The following is a 26,057-nucleotide window of genomic DNA, read 5'->3' as shown; positions in this document are numbered from 1 at the left end:
GGCGCTGATCAGAGGGCGCGTGGCGGGAAGGGGGGCTCGGGGGCGGGGCTTGGTGGTGGGCGGGGCTGAGGGCGTGGTTTGGGCTAAAAGGGGCGTGGTTTTCTGGAGGAGGGGCTTGAAGTGGGCGGGGCTTGGTGGGGGCGGGGCTTGGGCTGCCTCCGGCCTCCAGGTGGGGCCGCGCTGGGGCTGGGGGGGGTTATGGGGTCGTGGAGGGGGTTATGGGGGGGTTATGGGGTCATGGGGGGTTATGGGGGGGGTAAGGAGGTAATGGGGGGGTCATGGGGGGGTTATGGGGTTAGTGGGGGGGTTATGGGGTCATGGGGGGGAGTTATGGGGTTATGGGGGTCATGGGGGGGGTTAAGGGGTAATGGGGGGGTTATGGGGTCATGGGGGTAATGGGGTCATGGGGGGGGTTATGGGGTCGTGGGGGGGTTATGGGGTCATGGGGAGGTTATGGGAGTAATGGGGGGTTATGGGGGGGTAATGGGGGGGTTATGGGGTCGTGGGGGGGTTATGGGGTCATGGGGAGGTTATGGGGGTAATGGGGGGTTATGGGGGGGTTATGGGGTCATGGGGAGGTTATGGGGGGGCTATGGGGGGGTTATGGGGGAGTTATGGGGGGTAATGGGGATAATGGGGCAGTTGTGGGGGTCATGGGGGGTTATGGGGTCATGGGAAGGTATGGGGGGTTATGGGGGTTGTGGGGGGGTTATGGGGTCATGGGGAGTTATGGGGGTAATGATGGGGTCATGGGGGGGTCATGGGGGTAGTGGGGGGGTTATGGGGTCATGGGGGGAGTTATGCGGGTAATGGAGGGGTTATGGGGGTCATGGGGGGGCTATGGGGTCATGGGAGTAATGGAGGGGTTATGGGGGGGTTATGGGAGTAATGGGGGGGTTATGGGGTAATGGGGGGGTTATGGAGTCATGGAGGGGTTATGGGGGCGTGGGAGGGTTATGGGGTCATGGGGAGGGTATGGGGGTAATGGAGGGGTTATGGGGGTCATGGGGGGTTATGGGGGCAGTGGGGGGTTATGGGGGCAATGGGGGTTATGAGGGTCATGGGGGGCATGGAGGTAATGGGGGGGTTATGGGGACAGGGGGACATGGGGGGTAATAGGGGCATGGGGGGGTTATGGGGGTAATGGGAGTAATGGGGGCGTGGAGGGGCTATGGGGGTATCAGGGGCATGGGGGGTTCTTGGGGGTGTGAGGGGTTTATGGGATGGGGGGACACAGGGGGGTGAGGGTAATGGGGGGCATGGGGACATGGGGAGGTTATGGGGGTAATGGGGGGATTAAGGGGGTAATGGGGGCATGGGGGGGCTATGGGGATTTTTGGGTTATGGGGGGGTTATGGGGACATGAGGGGGCTATTGGGGTATCAGGGGTATGGGGGTATTGGGAGTTGGGAGGGTTGATGAGGATGGGGGTGTTATAGGGACATGGGAAGGGCTATGGGGACATGGAGCAGGGTATGGAGGTAATAGGATATGGGGGGGTTATTAGGGGGGTATTGGGGGTTGGGGGGTTATGGGGACATGGGGGGGTATGGGTGGGGACATGGGGAGGGTTATGGGGACATGGGGAGGGTTATGGGGACGTGGGGAGGGCTATGGGGTCAACAGGGGGGGGTTGTTGGGTTATGGGATGGCTTATGGGGATGGGGTGGCTATGGGGCCACGCTGGGTTGGGGCTATGGGGGCGGACTAGGGGGCTGCTCTGAGCCCACGGGGGGGGGGTTATGGGGCTTTTGGGGATGGGGCTTATAGGGTGAGTGCCCCGGGGTGCTGTGGGGCCGATCCCACGGTTCCCCACCGCCTCCCCCACAGGATGAGGGGGCACTGGGTATGGGTAGGGCTGCTCGGCGTCCCCCTCCTGGCCCTATACCTGCACCTCCCGCCCCCCCGGCTGTCCCCGGAGCTGCTCTCCTGGCGCTCCTCCGGGGCCTTCTTCACCTACAAGGAGCGCAGCATCTTCTACAGAGGTACCCGCGACCCCCTTTTTTTGGGGGAAAAACGGGAGATATCGGGGCTGAAAACCTCTATTTTTTGTCTTTTGGGGTTTTTTTGTTGCCCCCCACCCCAGATTCAGCCGGCGCCGTGGGCAGCTCCGACGTGGTCGTCCTCCTGCACGGCTTCCCCACCTCCAGCTACGACTGGAGCAAGGTTAAAAAGGGCTCTGCGATTTGGGATCCCTCCTTTCCCGGCACTTTTGGGGTGAAATTTGTGGGTTTTCTTAATTTTTGGGGGCGTTTTTCCCCTCCCCGCAGATCTGGGAGGGGCTGACGCTGCGCTTTCGCCGGGTGGTCGCCCTGGATTTCGTCGGGTTCGGCTTCAGCGACAAGCCCGTGAGTATCGGGGCGGGAGGAACCCCTTCCCCTTCACATCCCAAATCCCTTCCTAAAAAAAGAACGGGATCTTTTAAAATCAGAGGGGGTGAGGAGCTTCCTCGTGTCCCCAAATCTTGGTTTTGGGGTGCCTCCAAAGCACTCCTGGGTCCTTTTGGGGCTCTACCAACCCAGGACGCCCCGACTGCTCGCAAATCCCTGCCCTAAACCCCAAACTCTTCCACTGGGGGCTTTATTTTGGAGGATTTGGGGTTTTTTGAAGCCCTCACGGCCCTGTTCTTCTTGGCAGCGACCCCATCGCTATTCCATCTTCGAGCAAGCCAGCATCGTCGAGGGGTTGCTGCGCCACCTCGGCCTCCACCGCAGCGGGATCAACCTCGTGTCCCACGACTACGGCGACACGGTCGCCCAGGAGCTGCTCCACAGGTCCCAAAAACCCCTTTTGGGACCGTCCCCCGTGCCGCGTCCCCAAAAAGCCGAGTCCCCCTCCTCCTGCTTTTACGGCTGAAAGCGAAAAGGTTGGGACGGGGGGCGTTGGGTTTCGTCCCGAATCACGGCCCGGGTGGGGGATTTGGGGGATCCCGTGCATCCCATCGCAGCTTTTGGGGTCTTTAAAATCCCTCCCCAAATTTTTCCTATTGATCTGGGGTGGGGCTGTCCCCAGGTACGAGCACAACCGAACCGGGAGCATCCTGATTAAGAGCCTCTGCTTATCCAACGGAGGTGAGCTCGGTTTCGGGGTGACGTTTGGAGAGAGGTGACCCGGATGATTTGGGGTTTTGGAGCCCATCGGGGTGGGGTCAGGCGCCCGCCCTCCTTCCCTAATTAATTCCGCCACGGGGAATTAATAAAAAGGATTGCTGAAGGGGAGGAGAGGGGACGTGGCCTCACGGTTCTGCTCTCCGAAATATTTCCAGGCATTTTCCCCGAAACGCACCGGCCCCGGCTCATCCAGAAGGTGAGTGGGGTGGAAAAAAATGCTTTTAGGGTTTTAGGATTCGCCCCCCTGGCAGACACCGAGAGCGATGCCCGCCCGCTTTCTCCCCCTGCCCCAGGTCCTCAAGGATGGGGGCCTCCTGGCCCCCGTCATCACGCGGCTGATGAATTTCTTCTTCTCCAGAGGGTGAGTTTGGGGTTTGGGAAGGCAGGAATTGGGGGAATTTGGAAAGGGAGGGATCCCCGGGCTCTGTCCTAGTAGAGATTTACCCCAAATCTGAGTGGCCTCGGTCCCATGAGCCGTTCCCGTTGGGTTGGCAGAGCGTTTAATAACCACGTGGCTTTCCTCCGCGCCCTACAATCCTCCTCTCCCGCGTGTGCTCCACCTTATGGGGGTAAAAAAAACCCTAAATCACTCCCCATATGGCACACGACCAAATAAATCCCTTCACCGGCTGTTACGACCCCTTTTGGGGTGCTTTTGGGGGATGATTTGTGGCTCCCGAGGGATTCACGGTGTAGGGTTGCTGAGCCATGCATTAATGGGGCTGCTGCCCTCGTTCCCGGGACCCTCCTCAGTCTTGGGGCCGTTTTCGGGCCCTACACGCAGCCCTCGCAGGCCGAGTATTGGGATATGTGGGCGGCGGTGAGGACCAACGACGGCCACCTCGTGGTTGACAGGTGAGCTGGGATTTCCGTGGGAGATTTTGGGGTCGGCACCAGCAGCGCGCCTCGGGGCTCAGAGGGCTGGGCAGGGGGTGCGCGGAGCCTCCGGGTGCTTTTCGGGGGCTTTGGGGTCGCTTAACCCCAAAAAAAGATGTGGGGTGTGATGGAGGAGCAGCTGGGAACGGGACAGGGGGGTGATGTCGTGTGGCGGGGCAGCAAGGGGGGAGAAGAAACTGATGGGGAAGAAATTGGGGGGCACAACTTTAATTTTTGGGGTTTTGTTGACAAGCGGAGCTCAATCTGGCTCTCTACAGTTTTGGGGTTTTTGGAAAGACCCCAAGCTGGTGGTGTGAGTTTAGTGGGGCTGGTTTTTGTCCTGGCCAACATGCAGACTCCTCTCCTCCTGCTGCGGAATCCAGCCGAATCGCCAAGCACAAAAAGCCCAAAAATAAATAAAATCCGGCTCTCCCATGGGCTCACCGGCCCCCAAATAGCTCCAGAACCCCAAAACGCCGTGATTTTGGTGGTTATTTCTGCTCCTGGGAGGCAGCTCTGGGCTGTGCAGGCACCTGGTGGTGTTTAAGATGATAACGACGGGCTCCCCGTCAGTATTTTGCAGTACATCAACCAGAGGAAGAAGCACAGAGAGCGCTGGGTGGGGGCTCTGATGGCCACTTCTGTCCCCCGTGAGTAGGATTTTGGTGTTCTTGGGTTTTTGGGGAGGGGATGTGGGGAATTGGGCCCGTTTGCTGCAGGTGCTGGCTCCTTCCAGTCTTTGGGGGAGCATCTTGTGATGAAAATGGGGAAAAAAAGCTCTTGGGGCTTCTGGTTTGCACAGCCCCGTGTGCTGAGGGCTTGGGGCCCTGCTGGAAGTTCCCCGAGCTCCCTACTGGGGTTTTTGGGTCCAACGAGCCTCCCCGGCCCCGTTTTGGGATGTTCTCAGCCAATAAAAGCTCCGTTCGTGCCGTTTTCTTGCAGTGCATTTAATCTACGGGCCCCTGGACCCTGTGAATCCGCACCCGGAGTTCCTCCAGCTGTACAAGTAAGGCGCCGCCACGCAGCTGGGGTTTCGTTTCGAGGGGGATTTTTGTCTCCCTTTCCATCCGGGCTGGTTTTTCTCCCCACCTGTAACCCACGCAGCCGGGCAGTTGGGAAGCTTAGAAATCATTCCCTAATTTTAGGCATCAAAGTCCCAATTCTCAGTCGCAGCAATCACAAAAAAATCACATCAGAGTTCAGATTTATTGTCTTGAGTTGATTTTTTTCCTCCTGTGGACCTGAATTAAGTCCAAGCACGTGGACCAGAGGCTGGGTGGAGCTGTTACAAGTTCTTGGGGTTTTATTTTGTGCTAAAACCACGTCACAGACAGCGCCCCAACTGCACAGGAGCCCACTGGGGTTGCTGTGCTTACCCCTCGCTGCGTTCTTCCCCCAGAAAAGTGCTTCCCGCGTCCACGGTGTCCGTGCTGGATGACCACATCAGCCACTACCCGCAGCTGGAGGATCCAACGGGCTTCCTCAACGCCTATCTCAGCTTCATCGACTCCTTCTGAGCTGCTCCTCGCTCTCTGCTGACGAGTCAGGCTTCAGGGGCAGGAAAAAAAATGATTATTTTTTATCCCCGGATCAATACTTGGCACTGCTTCGGCTGCCAACCTGCCACGTGCACACAAATCCTTGGAGCAGCACCAAAAATTGAGCCTGCAGGGAGGCGTGGACAAAATCAGCCCTAAGAGTTAGAGGATGCTGAAATGCCAGAAAGAAATGCATGGCAGAACTCCCCTCCCAAGGAAATCACAGCCAGGTCTTTCTTTCTCCTTTTCCTTCCCCATCTTTGACAGCTTTAAGCCCAAAAAAGCTGCAGCGTTTTGCAGTGTTACCTGACATAAGGCTCAGAGAAGCGTTAGGCCAGAGCAGAAAGGGAAAAACCTTCACGGCTGAAGTATAGTTTCTCTATAAATTGATTTTTGTCTCCTCTATCTCACGCAAAATCTTCAAAAACTACATTTGCTGCAGGTTTGGGGTGTTTTTTAACTGCTTTGTTTTAAATTTATTAGCAACCTTTAAGAATAAGGGGTTTCTGCTGAGTAAACAGCCCCCAGGGACTGATTTTTCTGAATTGAAGACAGGGAAGCAGAAAGAATTAGAACAAGAGTTTTCTCTTTTATTAACAGCAGTTCATATGAATTCCAACCACTTGGACCAGTGTTTAATTTTCTGTTAATAAAAATTAGTTTTGACAAAAATCCAGTTCCGTTTTCTTACCACCTACCTCTTTTCTTTTTCCCTGCTCTACCTCAAGTGGCCCGAGATGCAAATAAGTTAGACGGGAATGTGTAAGTGTCAGGGGGGAGGAGAGGACACGGGAGAGGCTCAGTTCCAGCCAGCCACTACTGTAACATCATACAAAATATTTCCCAAATCGAGGAATAAAAACTACATGCAGAAAGAGGGGCTGTGACAGCTGGGGAACGCCCAGCTGGTCGTTTAAGGGATGTTGTTTCCACCTCGGCAACGTTCAGCCCACGGAGGCCAGGATGACATCGACGGGGGTTTCTTCCTTGCTCCTGACTGTCACCTGCATGGTGACACCGTCTCCCAGCGCCAGCCTCGACCTCACCAGCACGTCGCAACCGCCTCTGTACACACCTGAAGGACAAAAAAAATATATATATAAAAATAAACCATTAAAATATTCGACGGGTTCCTATTATGATTGGCTCAGTAAGTGTTGTAGTTCTAACCCAGGAGTGACCAGCCTGGTGAGCGCGAGGCAGATTGAGGCTACGGCCAGCTGCAGGGAGGGCGAAGTGACCCCAAAAATTCCCAAAGGTAACGGATTAATGCCTAAATTAGTAACGTGGAGTCAGCATGAGTTGCTGGAGGGCTAGGGAGATGTAAACGGGCAGAAACCAGGCAGCTGAAGGTCACTTTTAGTTGGGGAAGGCAGCACACTGACTGCAGTTGTGCTGTTGGCTCAGTGCCCCTGCCGTGAAGGACGAACAGACCCAGGTTTATTCCAGAGGGCTTGGAAGCGGTGTTCCTGGAGCCAACAGGCTGCAGGATGAGCCATCTCCCGTCTCTCTCCAATATTACTATGAAAACAGCCCTGGAGTTACCCATTCTGTGCCTGGAACAGATCCAGCCCTACGGTCAGGCCATTATATGCCAGGTCCATCACAGTTTAACAACTGCACGAAGGTTTTGTGGAGTTCTTAACTTCCAGGGATTGCCCAAAAGCGTAAGCCAGGACCACAGCCAGCAAATAAAAAGTTGTAGGTACTGCAGGCTAATTTAGGATGCGTCTTCAGAGGCAGGAACTTGAAAACAAGATGTTCAGAGGAATCCACTTCCAAAATAACAACTGGCAAGGAACTGAGTTTGGTGTGTTCTCTGGAGGTTCTCTGGAAGGTTTTGCTGCTGTTGCCACAGGCAGAACGCCTCCGTGCTGAGGCACAGAGCCTAGCCCGAGTGCACCCACAGCAGCAGGCTGCAAAATCAGCACCAGCTTCAATCAGTTTAGCTCTAAAAAGCTGTGAGCTATGAGAGCAGAATCCCCAAACCCATTCCCCTTCGTTTAGTGAAAATCTGTCTGCAGGGGGATAGGGAAACACCGAGCTCAGCAGCGTGGATACGTACCAGCTAAGTAGAGCGTGTGAGAATTTTTGTTCTCTGGCACTTTATCCGATCGCTCGCAGGGCTGCATGCCCAGGAATTTGATGATGTTATTGACAGCTTCTGCATTGAGAGATCGGAAAAGAAAGTTAGCTCCACGTCGGCGCCAAGATTTCTGTGAGAACTGGTTCTCGAAGAACATTCTCCAAGCATCCACACAGCTTAATCGTTTTTCATTCATTATCTTGGTTCACAGCTAATGTGTGATGTCCTTTCTGCTGCCTGAGCCTAGGAACGCACCCTTCCCTTCTACAAGCCTCAGCATGACAGCTCTGCCAAGCTTCTGCTCACTGTGATCCCAAACTGCAACAAAAACCCTCATCACTGGGACAACGTCACATTAGAAGGCACCAAATCCTCCTGCTCTTCTTCCTACCACACTAATTACTTCCCCACCATGGCAGATTTAACAGGATAACTATGTGGGTCACCAATAAATGAGAGATCATCTCACCATCGAGGGTTTTAATGGAACTCAGCGCAAAGGTTTCTTCTTTCTCAAAGTCGTCCCCCACTTCTTCCCACGCAGCTGCGAAGTTCGGCTTTAAAACCTTCTGGATGTGATCAGCCACTGTCACCTCCAAATCTTCCAGCTGAGAAAAGCAAGGGAGAGTTTCAGCTGCCAGTTACAGGAAGGAACCTCATCTTAGAGAGAGAAAGACAGGGGGACAGCAGCGTTTTGCCAAGACAACTCAGGCACACCTGGCTTTAATTTCAGGAGAAATGTATAATACCATGCTAAAAAGCAGAGGAGAAAATCAGCATTTATGGTGGTTATCTGTAAAGCTTAAAAACATATGTTAAATTATCAGTGAGACCAAATGAGTGCAAAAAACAGGGCAATTGCTTTTCAAGTCAAAGTCCATTCTCACCCTTACTGGACATCCAAGCAGAGAGACTTTCCCACGTCTATCCCCACAAATCTTGTCTCCACAGAACACTAAAGTTAAACAAACTTCTGGCAGAAGCATGTTTTTGGGCAAGGATCTTATCAGTCACAAGCTCTGGTATTTTGGAAGTGTTTCAGGCAGACCCCCCCCCATTTTCTCCTATTGGTTTCAGGTCTGGAAGGAAACTGTCAGCCCAATGGCTGGAATTAGTGGCAGGAAAAAAGAAAGAGAGTCATGAACTCACCACATACTCATCATCGTAGCCATCTTCTTCTGGCACTCCTGTGTTTGGGTCACAGTCCCGAACGGTGAATTTCATCGTGCAGCTGAAAGTACAAGCAACTGGGGAGGAAAAGGAAAGCCCTTACAGGTTAGTAGTGCAGCTTCTTCTGCCTGAGCCCTTGCTTCCCAAAAAGGATTGAGAAGAAAATAAGTTAGTTTTCCCCAGGAGATACAGACACGGCAGTGGTCAGAGCACTTCTCAGCTTCATGTAAAATTTCCCTCAGACTCCAAGATGAAGACTAAAAGAGGATCTCAGAGGAGGGAGGAGTATGCCAAGCCCCAGGCCCAATGACTTCCAGGGTGCTGCAGTGCAATCGGTCAGCACTAGCCACCAGCAGAAACCCTGCAAGGATTTCTGACCAGTGGATTACGATCCAAAAGCCACAGTGCAGTGAACTCAGACCAGTTCTGATCTTCTTCGGTTAAAGTGTTAACCAGGAAATCCACCTCACTGATAAGCTGAGGCGTGTTAAATCAACTCCAAATCCAATACAGTTCCTTTCGCGTGTGAATAAATTAAGAAAGTTTTATGCACAAGAAAATCACTCATTTCTAAATTTCACAGTAGTTTCCAATTCCCTAGGGAGAGGAAAATTTGCATGAGCTGGATTTGCAAAGGCCCAAGCCACCAATCATTTGTCTCCACTTGCATTTTTCTTTTGACAGTCCGTTCCTGAATAATATCAAGCATCCACGTTTTCAAACATGCTGCTTTCGCTGACTCAAGCTAACAGGTTCAGTTTCCTGTATTACCTGCGTGCTCTCCAGTCCTCATTACCACCTAATTTTTAACCACCCGATATCATTAATGAATTAATTAATGATATCAGGTGGTTAACTAATTAATTCAAAAGCATGCACACTATTCTGCACAAACATAGGTGCTGCATAAACAACAGCAAGCGAGACACATCAGAAAAACAGTGCTAGAACCTTGGTTTGCACTCACCAAATCCCACACCCTGAACATTGTAACACCTGATCTACCTGATCTCAAAAAGCTTTTTTTTTTTCCCCTCACTATTAATTTATTCCCTCGCAATCCTTACCTGCAGTGGGGTCATCCTGGGGCATCTGCACGAGGGTGTAACACATGCCTGGCTGGTTGTAGGGCAGGCTGGGTGCTGGGATGCAACAGATCACATCGTAAGCATCCGAGGGCTCCATCTGCACAGTGACTCTCTCTAACAGCTGATCGTTTAACGTGTTTGTGCAATCAAACTGCAAATGAATAAATTGAAGAGGACTCAAACGCAGAAGAAACATTTCCAATCAGGTTTTTCCCAAGTCAGTCTCACTGAACAGCTTTTCTCCAATTTTACCAGAATTCTGCACCCTCGCAGGGGTTTTTAAGTTTCCCTTACCTGGAAAACAATGTGATTTGTGAACACGTGTTTGATACAACGGACAAAATACTCTGTTTCTGCTTCTGTGAGCTGCACCGGTTCTGAAGACTTGAATAATGGACCCAAGCTCTTAAACTCTGAAATGGCTGCCAGTTGCTCTGCACAGAAAGGAGAAGACAACAGACTCTCAGTGACAGTATTTCTCGTTGCTCCTGTCTCATTTGTAGCAATCCTCTCCTTGCTTCAAGCACCGGCCACCCACTGATCTCCTCTCATACCTTGGAATATATCCTGACGGGAAGGAGCAACTTTCTCAGGCTTGCTGGTCACTAAGGCAATCTCTGTGATGAGAAAAGCAAAGAAATCGTGCTGTCAATTCCACAATGCAGTGTTTTAAATGCCTTTATAGCTCCACTAAAAATTCATTAACCTGCAGCGTTTCACACATCCTACTCCTTATCACTGCCAGCTCCTCACACACACTAGAGTATTTTTTTAGCTTGGCAATACTAGATTGTAAGGAGAGAAGAGATGTTTGAATCATGATGAAGAAAGGGCACTTCAGTCTGGAACAGCCAGCAAAAAGCTCACCACGCTGACTGCTCCAGCTTCAGTATGACCACAGCCGTGATATATGAGAACAGCAATGTACAAGACAAGCTGCCGTTTCTCAGAAGGCATTAACTTATTTACTCTGCGTGACAAGTGACTCGTGTGATTTCCAATTAATGCAGCTCCTATCTCCCACATCTAACAGATAAGAAGGGAAAATGTCAAAGGGGGGAAAAAAAATCACCTTCCCTAGAAAGCTTGTGCAAGGTCAAGATGCGAGAATTGTGCAGGACCATGGAAGAAAGCCAGTGAAGTGACTTAGTGCTTCTGGAATGCACTTTTTCAAACAGCTGTCAACACATTAATTCTGGTGATGTACAAGCTTCCCTCTGACAACAAGATCAGCTGAATGAATAATGAAATCTTGCCAATCCGTATTTCTTTGGAAGAGGTTGTTTTTCCTCTAGCTGTGAAGATCAGGCAGGCTTACCTACACAAAGCCTGTGACATTAAACTGTGAGGCGTTCAGCTGAGTCACCTCTGTCTTGGCCTGACCTTGCTGCAGGCAGTTTACAGGCATCGAGTATCATTACAGCAACACGAACGCTCGCATTCTTTCCTATTTAAAGGAAGCCTGAGTGTTACCTGCTTTCTGTTCAAAGATTGGTGCAGTAGCCAGGGGAACTGTTTTCATATCAAAGGGTTTGTCGGAAGGCTCCAGTGTATACTGGTGCAGGGCTTTCTCCATTCCAGGAACAGAGACGGTCAACCCTGCAAAGCAGAACCACAGGCAGAAGATTTCAGTTTTAATGCTGAACCTGTCCCAGAAAAAACAATGTGCCAGGGTCTGAAAAAAATTATCAGCATTTCATTTCTGTCCGTTGAGATCAGGTAAAGAAAATTATTTTAAAAGCTCTTTTCTGCAGCTCACGCTGCAGAGTAATACTCTTGCATGGAATCTAGTTTACAGCTAAATAGATATGGTTTGGACTTTGGCTAATAAAAAGCTGGTAGAAATACTTCTGCTTCTCAGTAAACACATACAGAGCCTTGTATACACGCACACGTGTGAAGTACTTCAAGACACTGCATAGAATAAAAAAGCTGCTCTGAAGATGACAGAGACTAAGCTGCCATTCCAGAGTGTATTGGAGTTACAACAATTCACTCGAGAGAAGTTATATTGCAATAAACTTAATCGTTAAATATTTTGCTGCATAATCTCTCTGGCATAAACTCCAATACATTTTTATAACCAGCCCTCACAACAAGATGCGTCATCCGCATTTTGCAACAGAGAAGATGGTGCAAAGGTTAAGAAACTTGTCTCAAGTGAAGGAAGAGGCAATGATGAAAAAAGCCCAACCCATATTCCTGCTCTATTTACCCAGACAACCCCTCCTGTGTTTTGCTAAGCCTGCCGTTTTCAGTTGACACAAATCCTTCGAGGAAAGCACTAGTGCCAGAAGAAGCACACGGTTCCATTTCTGGTTATTCTGACCCCAGATGCATCACAGAAAACTATTCTTACAGCAACTAAACCCACCCATAATACAGAATGTGGAATAACAGCTCAGACTTCAGGCGTGCATACATTTCTTCCTATCACTGACCGTTAAAAATATAAGCAGCATTCAGGGCTATCTGTCTCTGCTGAAGGACATTCAGGTAGAACGTTGCTCTGTCCCGAACTTCGTCATCGCTGTCCATCATACACCTGGTTTGGGGAACAAAAGGACAGAAGTCAGCTTGCTCGGGACATTGTGAGCCGAGCTACAAATGGCACTGACCAGGCTGGATTTGATACTGCAGTGATAGTCTGAGCTCTCCTGATGAATTTGGGATTAAAAAAAAAAACAAAAACAAACAGAAGATGATTGCAAAAATCATTGTGTTAAAGCTGCTTGCTATTTCAGACTGAACAAATGGCCGTGTGCTCAAATATTCACCTAGTTTTTCCAATTAGAGCAGGTGCCTTATAAAAAGGGATCTTCTCCCCCTCCTAGCAACTCATTCTGTTTTTTGAGTCCACTTTGCTCCAGTCACTCATCACAGCAGTACTTCACTTGCACCTATGCTGAGGTTGCATTTGCCTGGAGCATTTCATAATTTGAATTATTTATTTCACAACAGAAGTCAGTGATAGCCTGGGTTTCTGGTACACTGTAGTGCTACACACAGAAAGAACGTGACATTTACGGAATAGACAACTTAGGAAGGTTGAGTGGTCTTAGTATGATGCACACAAACCTGGGGAACTGGAACACCTGAGAGCAGCCACAGACATTTTACTATTTACAAGTAACGTGGAAATCTATTTTCTTGCTTCAAAAGGGATGTGAAAATACACATATTTACTAAATCAGTGTAGATTTATTACCCAATTAAGGGATTCTCACATCAGATTAACTGTCAGATGATTTTATGACCCATCACATCCTTCATTCACATACAGTCATCGTGTGTTCCCACCAGCCAGGAAGGAAGGCAGCTACCTGCTCAGCACACCCGGCACACATTCTGGCTTGGTCTAACTTGCTTTTTTTTTTTTTTTTTGGAGCCAGAGCACCCGGTGTCACCAACACTCAGCCCGTACACAGCACAGTCAGACCCACTCACCTCTGCAAAAGCACCAGGATGCTTGGAAGAAGACTCTCATTCTGGGCACCAAACTTTGCCAGCGCGCTTACAGCAGCTGGAAGAGAAAACAGGGAGGCGTCAGAGGTGTGAGCGCTACACGCACACAGATTTTCACAGCAGACCCGGAGCACGGTGCATACGGTTGTCCTGAAGTTCAAGTTACAAAGGTTGTCACTTCCTTGCCACAAATTCATTAAAGATATGAAAAGATTAAAATATTTCTGTATTTTCAAAAGGAAATAGTTTAATGTTAGGAACTAACAGGCCAAGGCCAGCTCGACCGTTCTGCAACCCTGTTCTGAGAAAATCCTCTGCCAGATGAGGTTAGGTCAAGCTCCACAGCTTGTTCCAGTCTTTGACCCCTCTATCCTCAGCAGTGGCTCACACTCCTGGCTATCTTTTTCACATACAGATACTTCCAGTGGTGGGCAGGGCCAGCGACTCTGCAAGGAGGTGAAATTCCTCAGCAATCACTTAAAGCAGCCTGGCCAAACTACTCTCATTTCAGCTCAGCTTTGCCTTTGAGAAACTCCACATACGCGAGCAGAAAGCTCTATAAGGAACTTCAGTCTTTACAGCCTTAAGAGTTAATAAAACAGCAGCTGTATGATGAAATATAAGTACAGAGTACGGTCTCAGAGGGATGCTCTCCATGTGTTCCCAGGTTACAAGTGAGGAAACGGTGACCAGAAGAGCTGCCATCAAAAACCAAACGCCAAGACAACCATACTGTATTCATCAGCTCATTTTCCTTCCTTCCTCTCAGCAGGGCTTCCACCTCCAGCACTCTGGAGATTGAGCCAAGGCCAATACCTCTCCAAAACCAACCCCAAAACGTGAAAAAAGACTGCACACTCCAAAGGGTTTATCGTTGAGGCCCTGCAGGAAGGAAGCATCGGTCTGCAACAAGCTTTTTTGGAGGAATCCTTATTTTGTGCACGGGAGATTTCCATGCAAACAGATGACGGGCAGAAGTCAGACATCAAGCCGAATTTTTAGCTCAACTCACCAGCCCTCACAGCCTCGTTCTCCAGCACCACCCTGTTGAATATGAAGCGGATGTACTTGGATGGGGACGGAGTCCTCGGCCCCTCTTTCCCCAGCAGGTGCAGGATCTTCGTGGCTAGGACGGTGTGTTCACAGTCTTCGATGAACTCGCAGAGGTGAGCCAAGCCAGATTCCTTACTCTCAGGATTCTCCTCGATGATGCTGATTATGCAGTCCACAATGGCTCGCTTGTACTCGAAGCCACCCTGGGAAGAGCAAAGCAAGGACACTCACCCAGCAGGCAGAGCTCAAGCTGCAGTGTTACACAAATCCCCTCACGCTTCAATTACTTCTTTCCATTGAGGAAAACAAAACATTTGTACACAAACAGAGAAGAGGAGACGGGCTGGATAATCTAATAGGGTTTTCCCAGTCCCCATTGGCCAGTAGAGGCACATCATCTGAGAATTTCTTCAGGTTGTTTTTTTTTAATGTACCAGCTCTAATCCACAAGCACATTTCAGACAGGTCTGACCCACAAGATAGACAATGTCTCGGTAATCACTCAGGCCCCAGCATTGCCGTGTACCCACTGGTGCAAGGCCAGAGACCCTTCACACCACCAGAGCTCCCTGCCAAAAACTACACGGAACGTTTCAAACCTACATCGTCCCTGAGCATATTGGAAAGGAAGGTCATCATGACGCTGTGCTTCCGAGGGTATTTCTGGCACAAAGCACTGATGGCCTGCACTACCACTACCTGCAAAACAACAGAGAAGGACGTTAGGCACAGGCATTTGCTTTTCCAAGAAGAGCACAGGCTTCTCCCTATCTCAAACCGTCGCTTTGACAGATTACATTCTTGCACAGGAAGGATAAAATCTGGTGGTGGACTCTCCTCTCAGCATGGATTGCTGAGAAGCTCTTTGTAATTTCAAAGCTATCTAAAACTTGGTTCTTTTACTCGTACAGACAGTTCAGACCACTGTACAATAGCAGAGAAGGACTTTGCAGGCATGCTGTGCTCCTCAAGGTATCTCTGCAGTGTAAGAGGGACAGGTACAGATCAACAACCATCCTTAACCATGTTATCACCCGAATTTACAGTGATTAAACTTAAATTAGTAGTGTGAACTCTATGTTTCTTATCAGACTGAGGTCATACAGACTTGATTAAGACAGTTATAATCTCTCTCCTAAGAGGAAACCAGAAGACTGCACAAAGTTTTATCAGAAACTGCACAGGAGCCAGGAATCTACCAAATGATGTTCATCCTTTTTCAGAGTGGAGAGAGGAAATGAAAAAAGTGTATTTTGACAGTTGGAAAACACAAAACCACATCTTCCGAATTTCAAGTCGGCTTTGCTCTGTTAGACTAAGTCACTGAAGGATTAAAAAGTGGGAAAAGCTTCATAAAAACAAGAATGGGAGAAAAACCTGCAGCTGGAAAGAGGAGAGGCCTCCAATGCCACACCTTAAACTCATCTGATATTTCTGACACGAAGGAAGAGATCTGTTTCATGAGCCTGTCTACACTGCTCTCACTCCCTGTCTTCAGCAGGGTGGTGATGGCGAGGGTAGCAATACTGCGGTTGGAGTCCGTGATGAGGTTTTCCAGGTCCAGGTTGCAAGCAGTGACTGCAGATGGATGCTTCATGGCCACCTGTAAAGGAAACAATTTTAAAAGTTATGTGAGAGCAGCGCCACCCTGCAGAATTCAGAGCTTTCAGTGGAGGAAGTATCAAAGTCCTTGTTTTTTCAAGCACTGCTCTGTTCCACAAGGACTGCAACTAAACCTTCACCACGTGCTGCTGGCACGATGCAATCAATGCATTTTGATTTCGGTTTGCATTTTTGTTTCGGTTTTTGAAATGAACTCCTCTGTCTTAAAGTTACAGCTCATGGGTTTGTCAGTCACATAACTTAACCCATGTCTTGCTCTACTTCTGGTGTAGCGTGCTGCTCTGAAACCACAATTATTTCCTTCACAGACACCCTTTCCACACTTCTCACAGCATTAAATATCAGGGGTTCTGCTTCTTTATACAGGTGAGAGCTCAGAGGTTATCCAGCTACAGCTTGTTATAGCCCTGTGGTCTGGAAATGAGCAAACAGAGCTTCAATGAAGAAAAGATCTCTGTCACCCCAGGAAATTTGGCACAGAAAAGCCAATCCTCCAACACAGAGTATTTTGGAATACAGTAATCACAAGAGCAGTTGCTGGTTTAGGTAACACACCATTAGGCACTGAAATCTGGCTTCCTCCAATGCCCAGAGACTTATGCTTGTTTAGAAGATCTTGGAAGCACTCACTTTATTAAGGGTCCGTACAGCTGCGTATCTCAAGACAGGTTTGGGAGAACTGCAGAAAAGCTGCAGCACTGAAAATAAAGAATCAAGAGAAGTAAGCGACAACAAAACATTACGGAGAAGAGGCTGCTTAACAAAAACTGGCTCCCAGTACTGCCGCTTCAGAAGAAGAGAGCCCTTATGCCCATACTAGATGAGGAAAGAGTTGCCTTGTGCCAGCACTTCGATATTGAGAGGTGCAAACAGAGTCAGAGATCAGCACAGCAGGAAACCAAACACGGTCTCTTTCTAGGAAAGGGAGTGGAGAGGGAATTCTGACGTATCCGCATTCAACTATGCAGGTGGCATGCTAAGCATTCGTGCAGCCCTCTATTAATAACCGATTTCTAGTTTCAACCGCTAATTAAGATCAACACCAAATTAAAAAAAAAAAAAAAAGCTTGTTTTTCATTTTATAACAATAATAGGCTGTTTGTATAGTAGTTAGCGACACACCTTTGCTATCAAGTTCTCCTCTACCTTCCCTCCCACCTTCCTTTGCTGCCGTTGGAAGAGGGTAAGCATCACCCTGTGCCACCTCTCCTGTCCCTTCTCTAAAGCTCTGGATGAAGAGGAAAAAGGGATCAAGTTGTTTCCCATTCAGAAGCCCCCTAAATTTATTTTTTTCTTTTTAAAATTTGGGTTTGAGTCCAGTACTCCAGTTATGCTGTACTGTCTTTATACCATGTTTCACCGCCCTTTCTTTCAGCCACCCCAGCAGCACAGGGGACTCTCGGACCAACCTGAAACAGCAGGTGCCAGCTCCCTCGCTGTGCAGTTTGGCAGGTGGATGATTGCAGAAGCAGCTTCATAAATAACCATTTCGTGCTTATTCCGCAGACAGCTCTCGATGAAGTCGAAGAGTGGACTTTCATGTCTACAAAGAGATGACATCTCACGTTGTGATGCTGAACTGCATGCAATCATTAATGCTGCATTCCTAAGAACTTGACAGAAAGCACAGTTAGTGCACTGGGTCTCATGTTTCTGGCACTGCCCAACTCATACTCGAGCAATAAATTTCCTATTTACTACTTTTCTGTTCTTTTTTAATTTATCTTCTACAAGCCTGAACTCCTGCACTCTACAAATAAATACTTAATGGTTAATCATGTATCGCACACCACGAACAAAAACTTTTCACTGATAAAAAATTTCATCAGGAGGTTAATTCCTCAGATAACTCCTCTGCTAATATAAGATCAGAATAGTGTTCCTTTTGTTTTTATCACCGTAATATAGATAGATCCTTACTCAGTCTGAAAGACAACTAAGGAGGCAAAGTACAGAACACTCCTCCCCTCCAGAGATTATTCTGCAGTTTTAGCCACGCTGTCAGGTGAGTTCTGGTGTGGTGCAAAAACAAAAAAAAAAAACCACCACACACAAACCTCACAACTACCAGACAAACTGCTACTCAGTTCAGTCTAGCGTTCTGCTGTTACCTGTGCTTCATTTTTAACATTACAGTTCTGTGTGTAGACTTCCACATACATAAAAATAAATAAAGCAAGTTTCCTAGCTCCTATTTACCTGAAACGACAATTAATTTTGTAATTCACACCTTGCTCCTTACTCACCCCTCTTCAGATTCCTTCAGGAGTTTGCTCGCAATTCGGATCAGCATGCAGTACGCAAACTGGGATTTCAGTCCGGATTTGGTGAACTTATTCAGCATTTTGGTAACTGCGAGGCGATCATTTTTTCTAAGGTGATAGAGCAGCCCCAGAGCGTGGTACTGTTAGATCAGAAACAGATGTGCACAAGAACACATGAAGACATTAAATGCACAATGCAGTTGGAAAAGACAGATTATCAGCCCTCTTCTGTGTCTTCAAATTGCTATTTCCTAGCCCAAGTACCTTTTAACCTCAAATGATCCAAGTTTCCTGACAAATAACAAAGACCTGCCGTACTTCCTTTCCTTTCCCGTCTACCCTCAAGAAAGCCTCAACACATTTCTAAAGATCAAAGGAGTCATGAAGTTAGTTTACTTCACTTTCTCCCCATTAAACATCAGAACTTCAAGGGCTTCAGCTTAACTATGATACACAGTAGCATTTGCTTTTCTAGTATACTTAATATCCAGGGTACCCCAAGCCCTTCAAATCACAGCTGAGCACATAAAAATCCTTGAGACATTTATGTTTAAGGTACAAAGAAACATTTCCAATTGCTTGCAGTGTTTTTTTTTGTTTGTTTGTTTTGTTTTCCATGAGACTGATTCCCAGTAAAGCTTAATGAAGCTGCTAACTGGGCACAAACAAAGCTGGAATTGTAGATTTGTTTCCAATTGTTAGTCATAAATAAATACTGTCATTTCCATAACTGTTTTGATTATTTATACAAAGATTTTGCTAATATGGCTATCATAGGTATTTGGGCTATTCCCTGTGGTCCTGCAACTGGTCCTGCAACAACTGGTGAATTTTATGAAGGCCAAGACAAAAGATACTGGTATTCTGGAAAGCAGTGAGATTTGTGAAAACTCAGATTCAAAGCCCTTGTTCCGCAATACCTATTTGTGAAACCTGTCTGTAGCATTCCAGCTTAATTGTCTTGCACTGTGATTGTGAAGGAATTAATGGTTTTTGAAATGGTGGAACCATTTCCCTCAAAACAAAACCATTGTTTTTAAAAGAATAAGGAAAAATGAATACCAGTTCCTTTTTCTAAAGCTATTATAAGAACTTCCAGAACACCATTAAAACCTTGTAGTGTGTTTGCAGTTTCCTGGGGCAGCCCCCCGAAACGTACCTGTACCATAATGTTGTCACTAGAAGCTGCTTCTTGAGCCTCGTTGATCCACCGTTTGACGACATCGTAACTGATCTTCATCATGTGCTGGAAGAAGCCACAAATTGAGACTGCAAACAAGCTGTTATCAGAAGCACCGTGAAGTACCATGAGCCTTGTTTTTCAGTTTCACTACTTCAAGATCATCTATTGCTTTATTGCATGCTACTGGGAACAAAGACTAACTCCCAGATTACATAATGAGACACCTGTTTCAATAAAGCTAGAAGTAGCTCAGAAAGATTTTGTTTATGTCCAAAGCAGACAAAAGACAAAACCAGGGCAATCTATCTACCTGCTGCTAGTTCAGGAGGAATGCTTCAGTTGTCAGTATTGATATAGCTTCCCTTGCACCCTTGGGGTCTCACACAAGCCCTACTCTACCCTATCAGCTAAACTTCTTAGCTCCCGCTTTTTATTATTATTTTTATTTATTTCCCAGTGCAACCAGTCTTGTTATGTAAAAGCCAGCTGCTTTTACTTTCTGTTACATAACTCAAATGCTCTTTCAGTCATCACTGTTAGTTCTTTCCCAACACAGAGCAGGTTGCTTTAACTTCCTCTCAGCAAAATGATAAGCACTTTTATGGCTGTCAGTGTGCCTGACGTTTAAAAAGAAAGACAAGTCCCTCTGCAAATGAATTAATGTTCCACGCAGAGATGACCAAGCACTTTGTGCTTGAGCGATGCAATCAAAGTACTTTAAAGCAAGAGAAGACTAAGGAAGGAGATAGAGAGGCTACTTGAGACAAAGGAAACTCCATTGCTGCTATTTATGTCTATTTTCCAGTGAGAAGACAAAGAGGAGTCCTATCAAAGGAAAGGGAGACGAAGAAAGAACAAAACAAAAGCCAAGCAAAGCTACACATGCAGCAGACCCACAACACAAGGCAGATTTACAACAATTTACTGCTGCACTTACCAAGGAAGACACCAGTGCAGAACTCGACACACTGGGGACTTTGTCTACAATGGCTTGCTTCATGTATCTCTCAATGGCTTGTAACATCGTACCCTGTGAGAAGAGGGGGAGAAAAAGCATTGATTCTCAACCCCTGGAGGTTCAGTTTAAATGCTTAGACAAAAACAAACGTAAAACGTGTTCAAAAAGCCCTCAGAAAAATGTTTCACCTAATTCTAAAAACACAAGGGAGACATCAGTGCCCACCCCTGAAGATTCAGTGACACAAAGCCTACAGCAAGGCAGTCTCAGAGCAGAAACCAAAACTCCAAAGCTCCTCATCTTTAATTCCATCTTTACAGCACTACAGCTCCAGAGCCTTCACATCAGCACAGGGCTTCGGAGCAGTCCTCCCTGAAGTGGAAGTTCCCTTTTTACTTTAAGAAAGCACCCTGCTACAGAGTAGTTCATTTCATTTTAAATACACTTTTAATCTCTCCAACAGAAGCATTTTGTACTTACGTCAGTGATCCTGCACAGTGCTCTGATGGCTGGGCCTCGGTAAACATCTTCCTTCCCCGTCATGTCTTTGGTCAAACTGAAATAACCAAAGACAACCTGTTAACACTTCTGTAGTATCTCAACGTCTCAGTCCTTTTGCAACACTTCGTTTACCTATCCTTCAAGCTGTTACCACGTAACTGCTAAGATACAGTATTGGCTAGAAACAACTTAATAACTAATTATTTGAAAATTATTAACATCAGATTCTATAGACATACAGAGCATTACAGAGATATGTAGTCCATAAAATTGCTCTGCCGTACAGTCAGTTTATTTAGCACAGCCATTCTTCTTTCTACCTCATTAAGTTTTGTTTGCTGAACAGCTACAGTCAACAAAAATTCTCCTCGCAAAAACTCTCTCTCTGGAATTTGTTCTCACAACAGCTGTCACGTCTACTCCGCAGTGATAAAAATTAATAGTTCAGTGCTGGAGCGAACTGAGTTTTGCTCTGTTTTCCATAATTGCTCTCACAGCAAAGTGAAAGAGAAACCACACGTTCAAAACATCAGACAAACAAGCAAAACAAATCAGCTTCGTAACATCAAAGCAAAAGCATCAGCACCAATGAGGTGGAAGAAAAAAGAAAACCAAAAAAAAAAGTAACAAGTTATTAATAAAGTGTATATAAATTTTTGGTTGTTTTTTAAGGAAGGCATAACAACACAGGAGGAAGAAATTAACACTTCCTATGTGGCATGGAACAACTTGTTTTCCCTTGCTGTATCCTTGCACAATTACAGAAAACCCTAGTGGCTAAAACAAACATGTCAAGATGTAGCCACTTGTTTCAGAGCTCCGATAGGGTAACTGCAGAAAAATGTGTACCTGCTTGTGACAATGATGACATCCTCAGAAATATTGGCCATCTCTTTGATTGTAAGGTAACACATTCTTCTAAGGGTTTGCTGTGAAAACAAAGTGCAGAAAACCATTAAACTCACAGGCAGGTATGAATAAACACTTCCTGTAAGTTTTAGAAATAAACCGGATGAGTACACCCTCTTCCCCATGTCCATACAAAGTCACAAGCACACAATAAAACCCTGACTGAAAACTGGACACCGCTCTTATCTCCTACTATTAAACAAATCAGGAAACTAAGAGATGTCTTACAAAGCGATAGGACTAATGGAAAGAAAATCTGTGTGCTGTTCACGAGTGAAGTGGCACACCAAATCTACACACAGAAACCTCATGATTATCAGCCACATGCTTTAGAGTTTCCTCTTTTATTGCAAAAGAAAAACAGAGATATGCAAAGAGCACTCAATTCTTTGAGAGCAAATGACATTTTTGCATTAAAAAAATAATCTTTCTATGATATGGATATGAGAGAGGTCACAAAATACGCTGTGCTTCCAAAATTTTCATTCTATCTTTTGACAGTTACACGCGGGACTCTCTTCAGACAAATCTCCCCCAGACTGAAGTGCTAGCTCATTCTAACCAACGTGAATGAAATCCAACCCACGAAGCACATTCTGCTAAGTTCTACACCCTCTGCAGAAGAGACCAGAAAAGGACTTTACATCGGACAAAACCCAAAGCTTACTCCAATATTTTTAGGATGTTGTCATGCCTCTATTGCACGCTGATTAACAAATACAGCAAGCCATTAGGGAATAGAACCACATGAGCTACAAGCAACTTTTTAGTTTCTGTTTTGAGATCCGAGCAGCTGCAGGTTATTTGCAAGCGTAAGAAACATTCATAAAGTTATACAGATTGGTACACTAAACCTTTCTGTCATTATTCACATTCTTTACAACAGGAATTCAAAATAAACCACCAAAAGCAACCTGCAGAAGGAGCTGCGTGTCACTGCAGCCATTTCAGTCATTTGTTTCCCAACAGTGAATTGCCTTCAGCAAGTGGTTTGCTCACCTCACCCTCCTCCCACAGCCCAGCACTCAACTGCTTTGTAATTACTGCAAGCAAAAACCAAGGAGGCAGAAAGCGTTAAACGCCCGGCACTTACATCATTAGACTGAAACAATCTAGTCATTGCGAAAAAAGCTTCTGTGGCTTCAGTGGTTCCAAAGTGTTCACCCTGAAAAAAGAGTAAGAGATATGAGAGGGGAAAAAAAAAATAAAATGTATCATTATCCAGTAGCCTCCACCTTAATTCCCACCTCGAACACCTACTCACATCCCAACAATCTTTTCTTTCAAGACTTTCTTCCTCACGTGAGGAGCAGTCCCTCCCTCACCTCGTTTGCCAGGGAGTAAGGCCAACACTGGCACTGTTACCCACTTGGCTTCAGTGAGCATCACCCACAGCTGTACAGGGACACAACAGTCGGCCCCAAAACCTCTGGTCCCTCTTCTGAGGTTTGTGTTTCAGCAACTGGCTTTGCACCACGCTCCTTAACCACATGGATGCCCTTGCTTAAGAGGCACCTACTCGAAGACGACTGGTGTCAATAAAGAGGAAGCTGCACAGGTCATCCCAAGCAGCAGTAACTCTGTGTCAATAGCACCTGGCTCAGGCCATGTAGGCAGGAAACTTTTGTGATTACCCAGCGTAAAATTCCTTTCCTTACCACGCTTCCAATTTCCCCAGGAGAAAAATGACACCTTGTTTTCTTATCTCACCTCAGTTATTCCTACTTTAGGCAGGCAACTGCAAATGACTCTTAATTGCTCAATGACACTGAACACAACCAAACAGCAGCTCTCACTTGGCACTCGGAAAATATTTAAAAGCTTCAGGGACACACACATACCTCACCTTAACCAGAAAGGGACACATAATACTATAGCATAAGCACTCTCTTTCTTAAATCCTACCTCCTGAGTCTGACAGGAGTTATAAAACCTCTTTCACAATGAAAGTTATCAGAAATTAGCCTTGGGAACACGCACTCTGGCTGGAAAGAAATGATCATTACCTGGTTCAGCAAGTAAAGGATCTTGGTAAGTATGTGCAGGCATCTTCGTGGGTTTATGGGGGTCTCATTAAAGATACGCGCCTGCAAACACAGCACAAATACTGTATTACACTATAATCCAACACCAACAATTTGTCCTTCACCATAAAAATTAAAGCAGTTTGCTTTCAACCGAGCAGCTTGTAACTTCATTATTATTCTAAAATGTGTCCCAATGAACATATTTTTGGTGTCCAGTTCAAGCGTGGCTGTCTCTTGTGTCTCAACAAGAGACAATGACTCAGTTTACTATTTAGTACTAACCAAATAATTTAAAATAAAAGCATAATCTATAAAATTTCAACTCTTCTTTCCTTAGCATCTGTAGCCCAAACACTACTTAGTACTAATCCGTGGGTTAGAAAATTAGAAAATTGAAATTAAGCTCCTTCTTGTTGCTGTCTGTACCCCCAAAAAACTGTTATTTAACCACATATTCACCTCATCACTTCAGGGAACACAAAGAGAAACAGGAAGACCCATAACACAGTATATCGAACGAGAATAGGAAATCAGGCAGAGCATCTCTTCAGAAAGCTCTAATTGCCATACAAAAAAAAAAAAAAATAGCTTAATAATTCTGATTTTAAAGCAGCTATCCAAACTTTGCTGTTCACTTTGCCTGCCAGTTGCACTGTAATTCCTCCTCAGGCTGCTAACCCCTTCCGATCAGAAAGGGTTAAGTTACTGTTCATACCTCCTGCAGCACAGCGCTCTTCTCCAAATGCTGGAAAGGATTAGAGCCACTCCCTGGACAACAAGAGAGACCTCTCAATTAAAGAAATGTATCCATAACAAACACCAACAATAAAAGCAACAGAACCATACATGCAGGAACAGCTCCTAAACTTTAGAAAAACGCCTCAATGCTACAATGACATCCCTCTTTGAATAACTCATGTTGCCCATCAACAGCTGTGAATCCACCTCCTTAGGCTGCGTATTCAAAGCTACATGAAAAAATGGATGACAGGATTTAAACATAGCTGGAGGGTGAGGAAGAAAAGTATTAACCACTAAAGTAGTTAATAACAGTCATTTCATATAAAGCTATTTGTTCTTTTTTTCTCCTAGTCCCCCTACTTTATTCCTTCAGACACAGAGAGCACCAAACAGAGCAGGATGGGGCTGCTGCTCGGGATCTGTAAGACAAATCCACCACTAAGCACGGCTACTCAGCAAGCTCCGCAATCAGCCTGGCCACAGCACATCACAAAACCACAGATCCAAGACTTATCTCCATGCTGTAACTTCTTAAGCTTTTAACCACCCAAATTCAGAGGGTGGGAAGTTACCTAGTGGCTAAAACCCAAATCTGCAGGAGGACTTCAAAACTATTTGTGGGGAGAGGGAGACAGCGGATGGACAACGGGATGGGACATGGCACGAGGCTCAAATCCATCTCTTGTCCATTTCAACTCCTGTGCCCCATTTGGAGGGGTCAACTATTGTATATCTACTACCTAATACATTTTGAATCTCTGCTGGAAAGCAGAGGGAAGCCTTTAGTTTCAGAGGTGGTTAAGAGGGACCATCTTCTCTTTGAGATTTCTGAAAAGCGCTGATGTTTCACTCGGAGCTTAACTCTGCTCTGAATGCACTGAACTTCTTGGAGGTGGCATTTCTCTGCGGACAACACACTGACAGCAAAAACACCCCTCAGAACCCCTGCTGCACACGCACAGACCCCTTCAAACCCTGCTCTTGATCTTTTTCCTCCAATAAGCACTTTTTAACGTTGAATTCCCTCTCCTCTCACCCCCAGCAGATGGAAACTGGGACCGGCACGACACCCAACCCACCGCCCACAGCTCGGGGCCTGTAACGGGGCAGCCTCAGGGCAGCACCAGCTTCTCTCTGCCCCCTGAGCCCCGACCTGCGCCTCAGGGGCTCCCTCACCCCCTGAGGTGCCCGACCGCGGCCCCCCGAGCCCCCAAACGGCCGCAGCCGGCCAGGGGCTGGGGCCCGGCGAGAGGAAAGCCGGTAACGGCGGCACGGGGAAACCCAATCCCCTCAGCTCGCACGGCCCCAGGGCTCCCCAGAGCCGCTCCCTCAGGGACCCGCCGCCCACCCCCGCTGCCGCCCCGCCGGACCGGGCTCCTCGTCCTTCTTGTCCGCCTTCTTCAACATGGCGCCGCCACCGTCGCCGCCTCAGCGGCGGTTCCCGCCCTCTCCCCCCTTGCCGCCT

General features: G+C 47.1%; 2 protein-coding genes across 5 annotated transcripts; one reads left to right on the top strand and one right to left on the bottom strand.

Annotated features, from left to right (window-relative positions):
• Positions 1–145: 145 nt before the first annotated feature.
• MEST (mesoderm specific transcript) lies at positions 146–6,196 on the top strand. 2 transcript variants are annotated; one of them, XM_084513504.1, is made up of 12 exons: positions 146–169; positions 1,831–1,985; positions 2,087–2,166; positions 2,271–2,348; positions 2,638–2,774; positions 3,013–3,071; positions 3,266–3,306; positions 3,404–3,471; positions 3,864–3,965; positions 4,560–4,636; positions 4,929–4,992; positions 5,386–6,196. In XM_084513504.1, the coding sequence occupies exons 2-12, from the start codon at positions 1,832–1,834 to the stop codon at positions 5,501–5,503; spliced, it is 978 nt and encodes a 325-aa protein (XP_084369630.1). In that variant the 5' UTR covers positions 146–169; position 1,831; the 3' UTR covers positions 5,504–6,196. The 2 variants fall into 2 exon arrangements, with proteins under 2 accessions (XP_084369630.1, XP_084369631.1); XM_084513505.1 differs by lacking the exon at positions 3,864–3,965.
• Positions 5,264–26,057, bottom strand: COPG2 (COPI coat complex subunit gamma 2). 3 transcript variants are annotated; one of them, XM_084513488.1, is made up of 25 exons: positions 25,963–26,057; positions 24,567–24,619; positions 23,831–23,911; positions 22,918–22,989; positions 21,765–21,844; positions 20,895–20,970; positions 20,394–20,486; positions 19,433–19,519; positions 18,256–18,413; positions 17,419–17,552; positions 16,640–16,707; positions 15,801–15,989; positions 14,990–15,085; positions 14,346–14,589; positions 13,316–13,391; positions 12,310–12,413; positions 11,342–11,467; positions 10,423–10,485; positions 10,163–10,302; positions 9,848–10,019; positions 8,760–8,857; positions 8,080–8,218; positions 7,590–7,688; positions 6,458–6,599; positions 5,264–5,534 (listed from the first exon to the last, which is right to left on the bottom strand). In XM_084513488.1, the coding sequence occupies exons 1-24, from the start codon at positions 25,997–25,999 to the stop codon at positions 6,469–6,471; spliced, it is 2,616 nt and encodes an 871-aa protein (XP_084369614.1). In that variant the 5' UTR covers positions 26,000–26,057; the 3' UTR covers positions 5,264–5,534; positions 6,458–6,468. The 3 variants fall into 3 exon arrangements, with proteins under 3 accessions (XP_084369614.1, XP_084369613.1, XP_084369615.1); XM_084513487.1 differs by lacking the exon at positions 5,264–5,534 and having other exon boundaries at positions 6,094–6,599; XM_084513489.1 differs by lacking the exon at positions 5,264–5,534 and having other exon boundaries at positions 6,094–6,599; positions 25,941–26,030.

Source organism: Aythya ferina (assembly GCF_964211825.1).
Source record: "Aythya ferina genome assembly, chromosome: 1".
NCBI lineage: Eukaryota > Metazoa > Chordata > Aves > Anseriformes > Anatidae > Aythya > Aythya ferina.
Note: the sequence above shows the minus strand (reverse complement) of the source record. Positions and strands in the feature narration are given on the sequence as shown.

Excerpts from the sequence above, each read along its gene's own strand:
- COPG2 (XM_084513488.1), bottom strand. The coding sequence starts at position 25,999 with ATGTTGAAGAAGGCGGACAAGAAGGACGAGGAGCCCG. Across the intron at positions 16,708-17,418 it reads GCTGGCACCTGCTGTTTCAG|TGCTGCAGCTTTTCTGCAGT; the intron begins GTTGGTCCGAGA and ends CTTTATTTTCAG. Across the intron at positions 13,392-14,345 it reads GAACGAGGCTGTGAGGGCTG|CTGCTGTAAGCGCGCTGGCA; the intron begins GTGAGTTGAGCT and ends TTTCTCTTCCAG.
- MEST (XM_084513504.1), top strand. The coding sequence starts at position 1,832 with ATGAGGGGGCACTGGGTATGGGTAGGGCTGCTCGGCGTCCCCCTCCTG. Across the intron at positions 2,775-3,012 it reads GCCCAGGAGCTGCTCCACAG|GTACGAGCACAACCGAACCG; the intron begins GTCCCAAAAACC and ends GGCTGTCCCCAG. Across the intron at positions 3,072-3,265 it reads CCTCTGCTTATCCAACGGAG|GCATTTTCCCCGAAACGCAC; the intron begins GTGAGCTCGGTT and ends AAATATTTCCAG.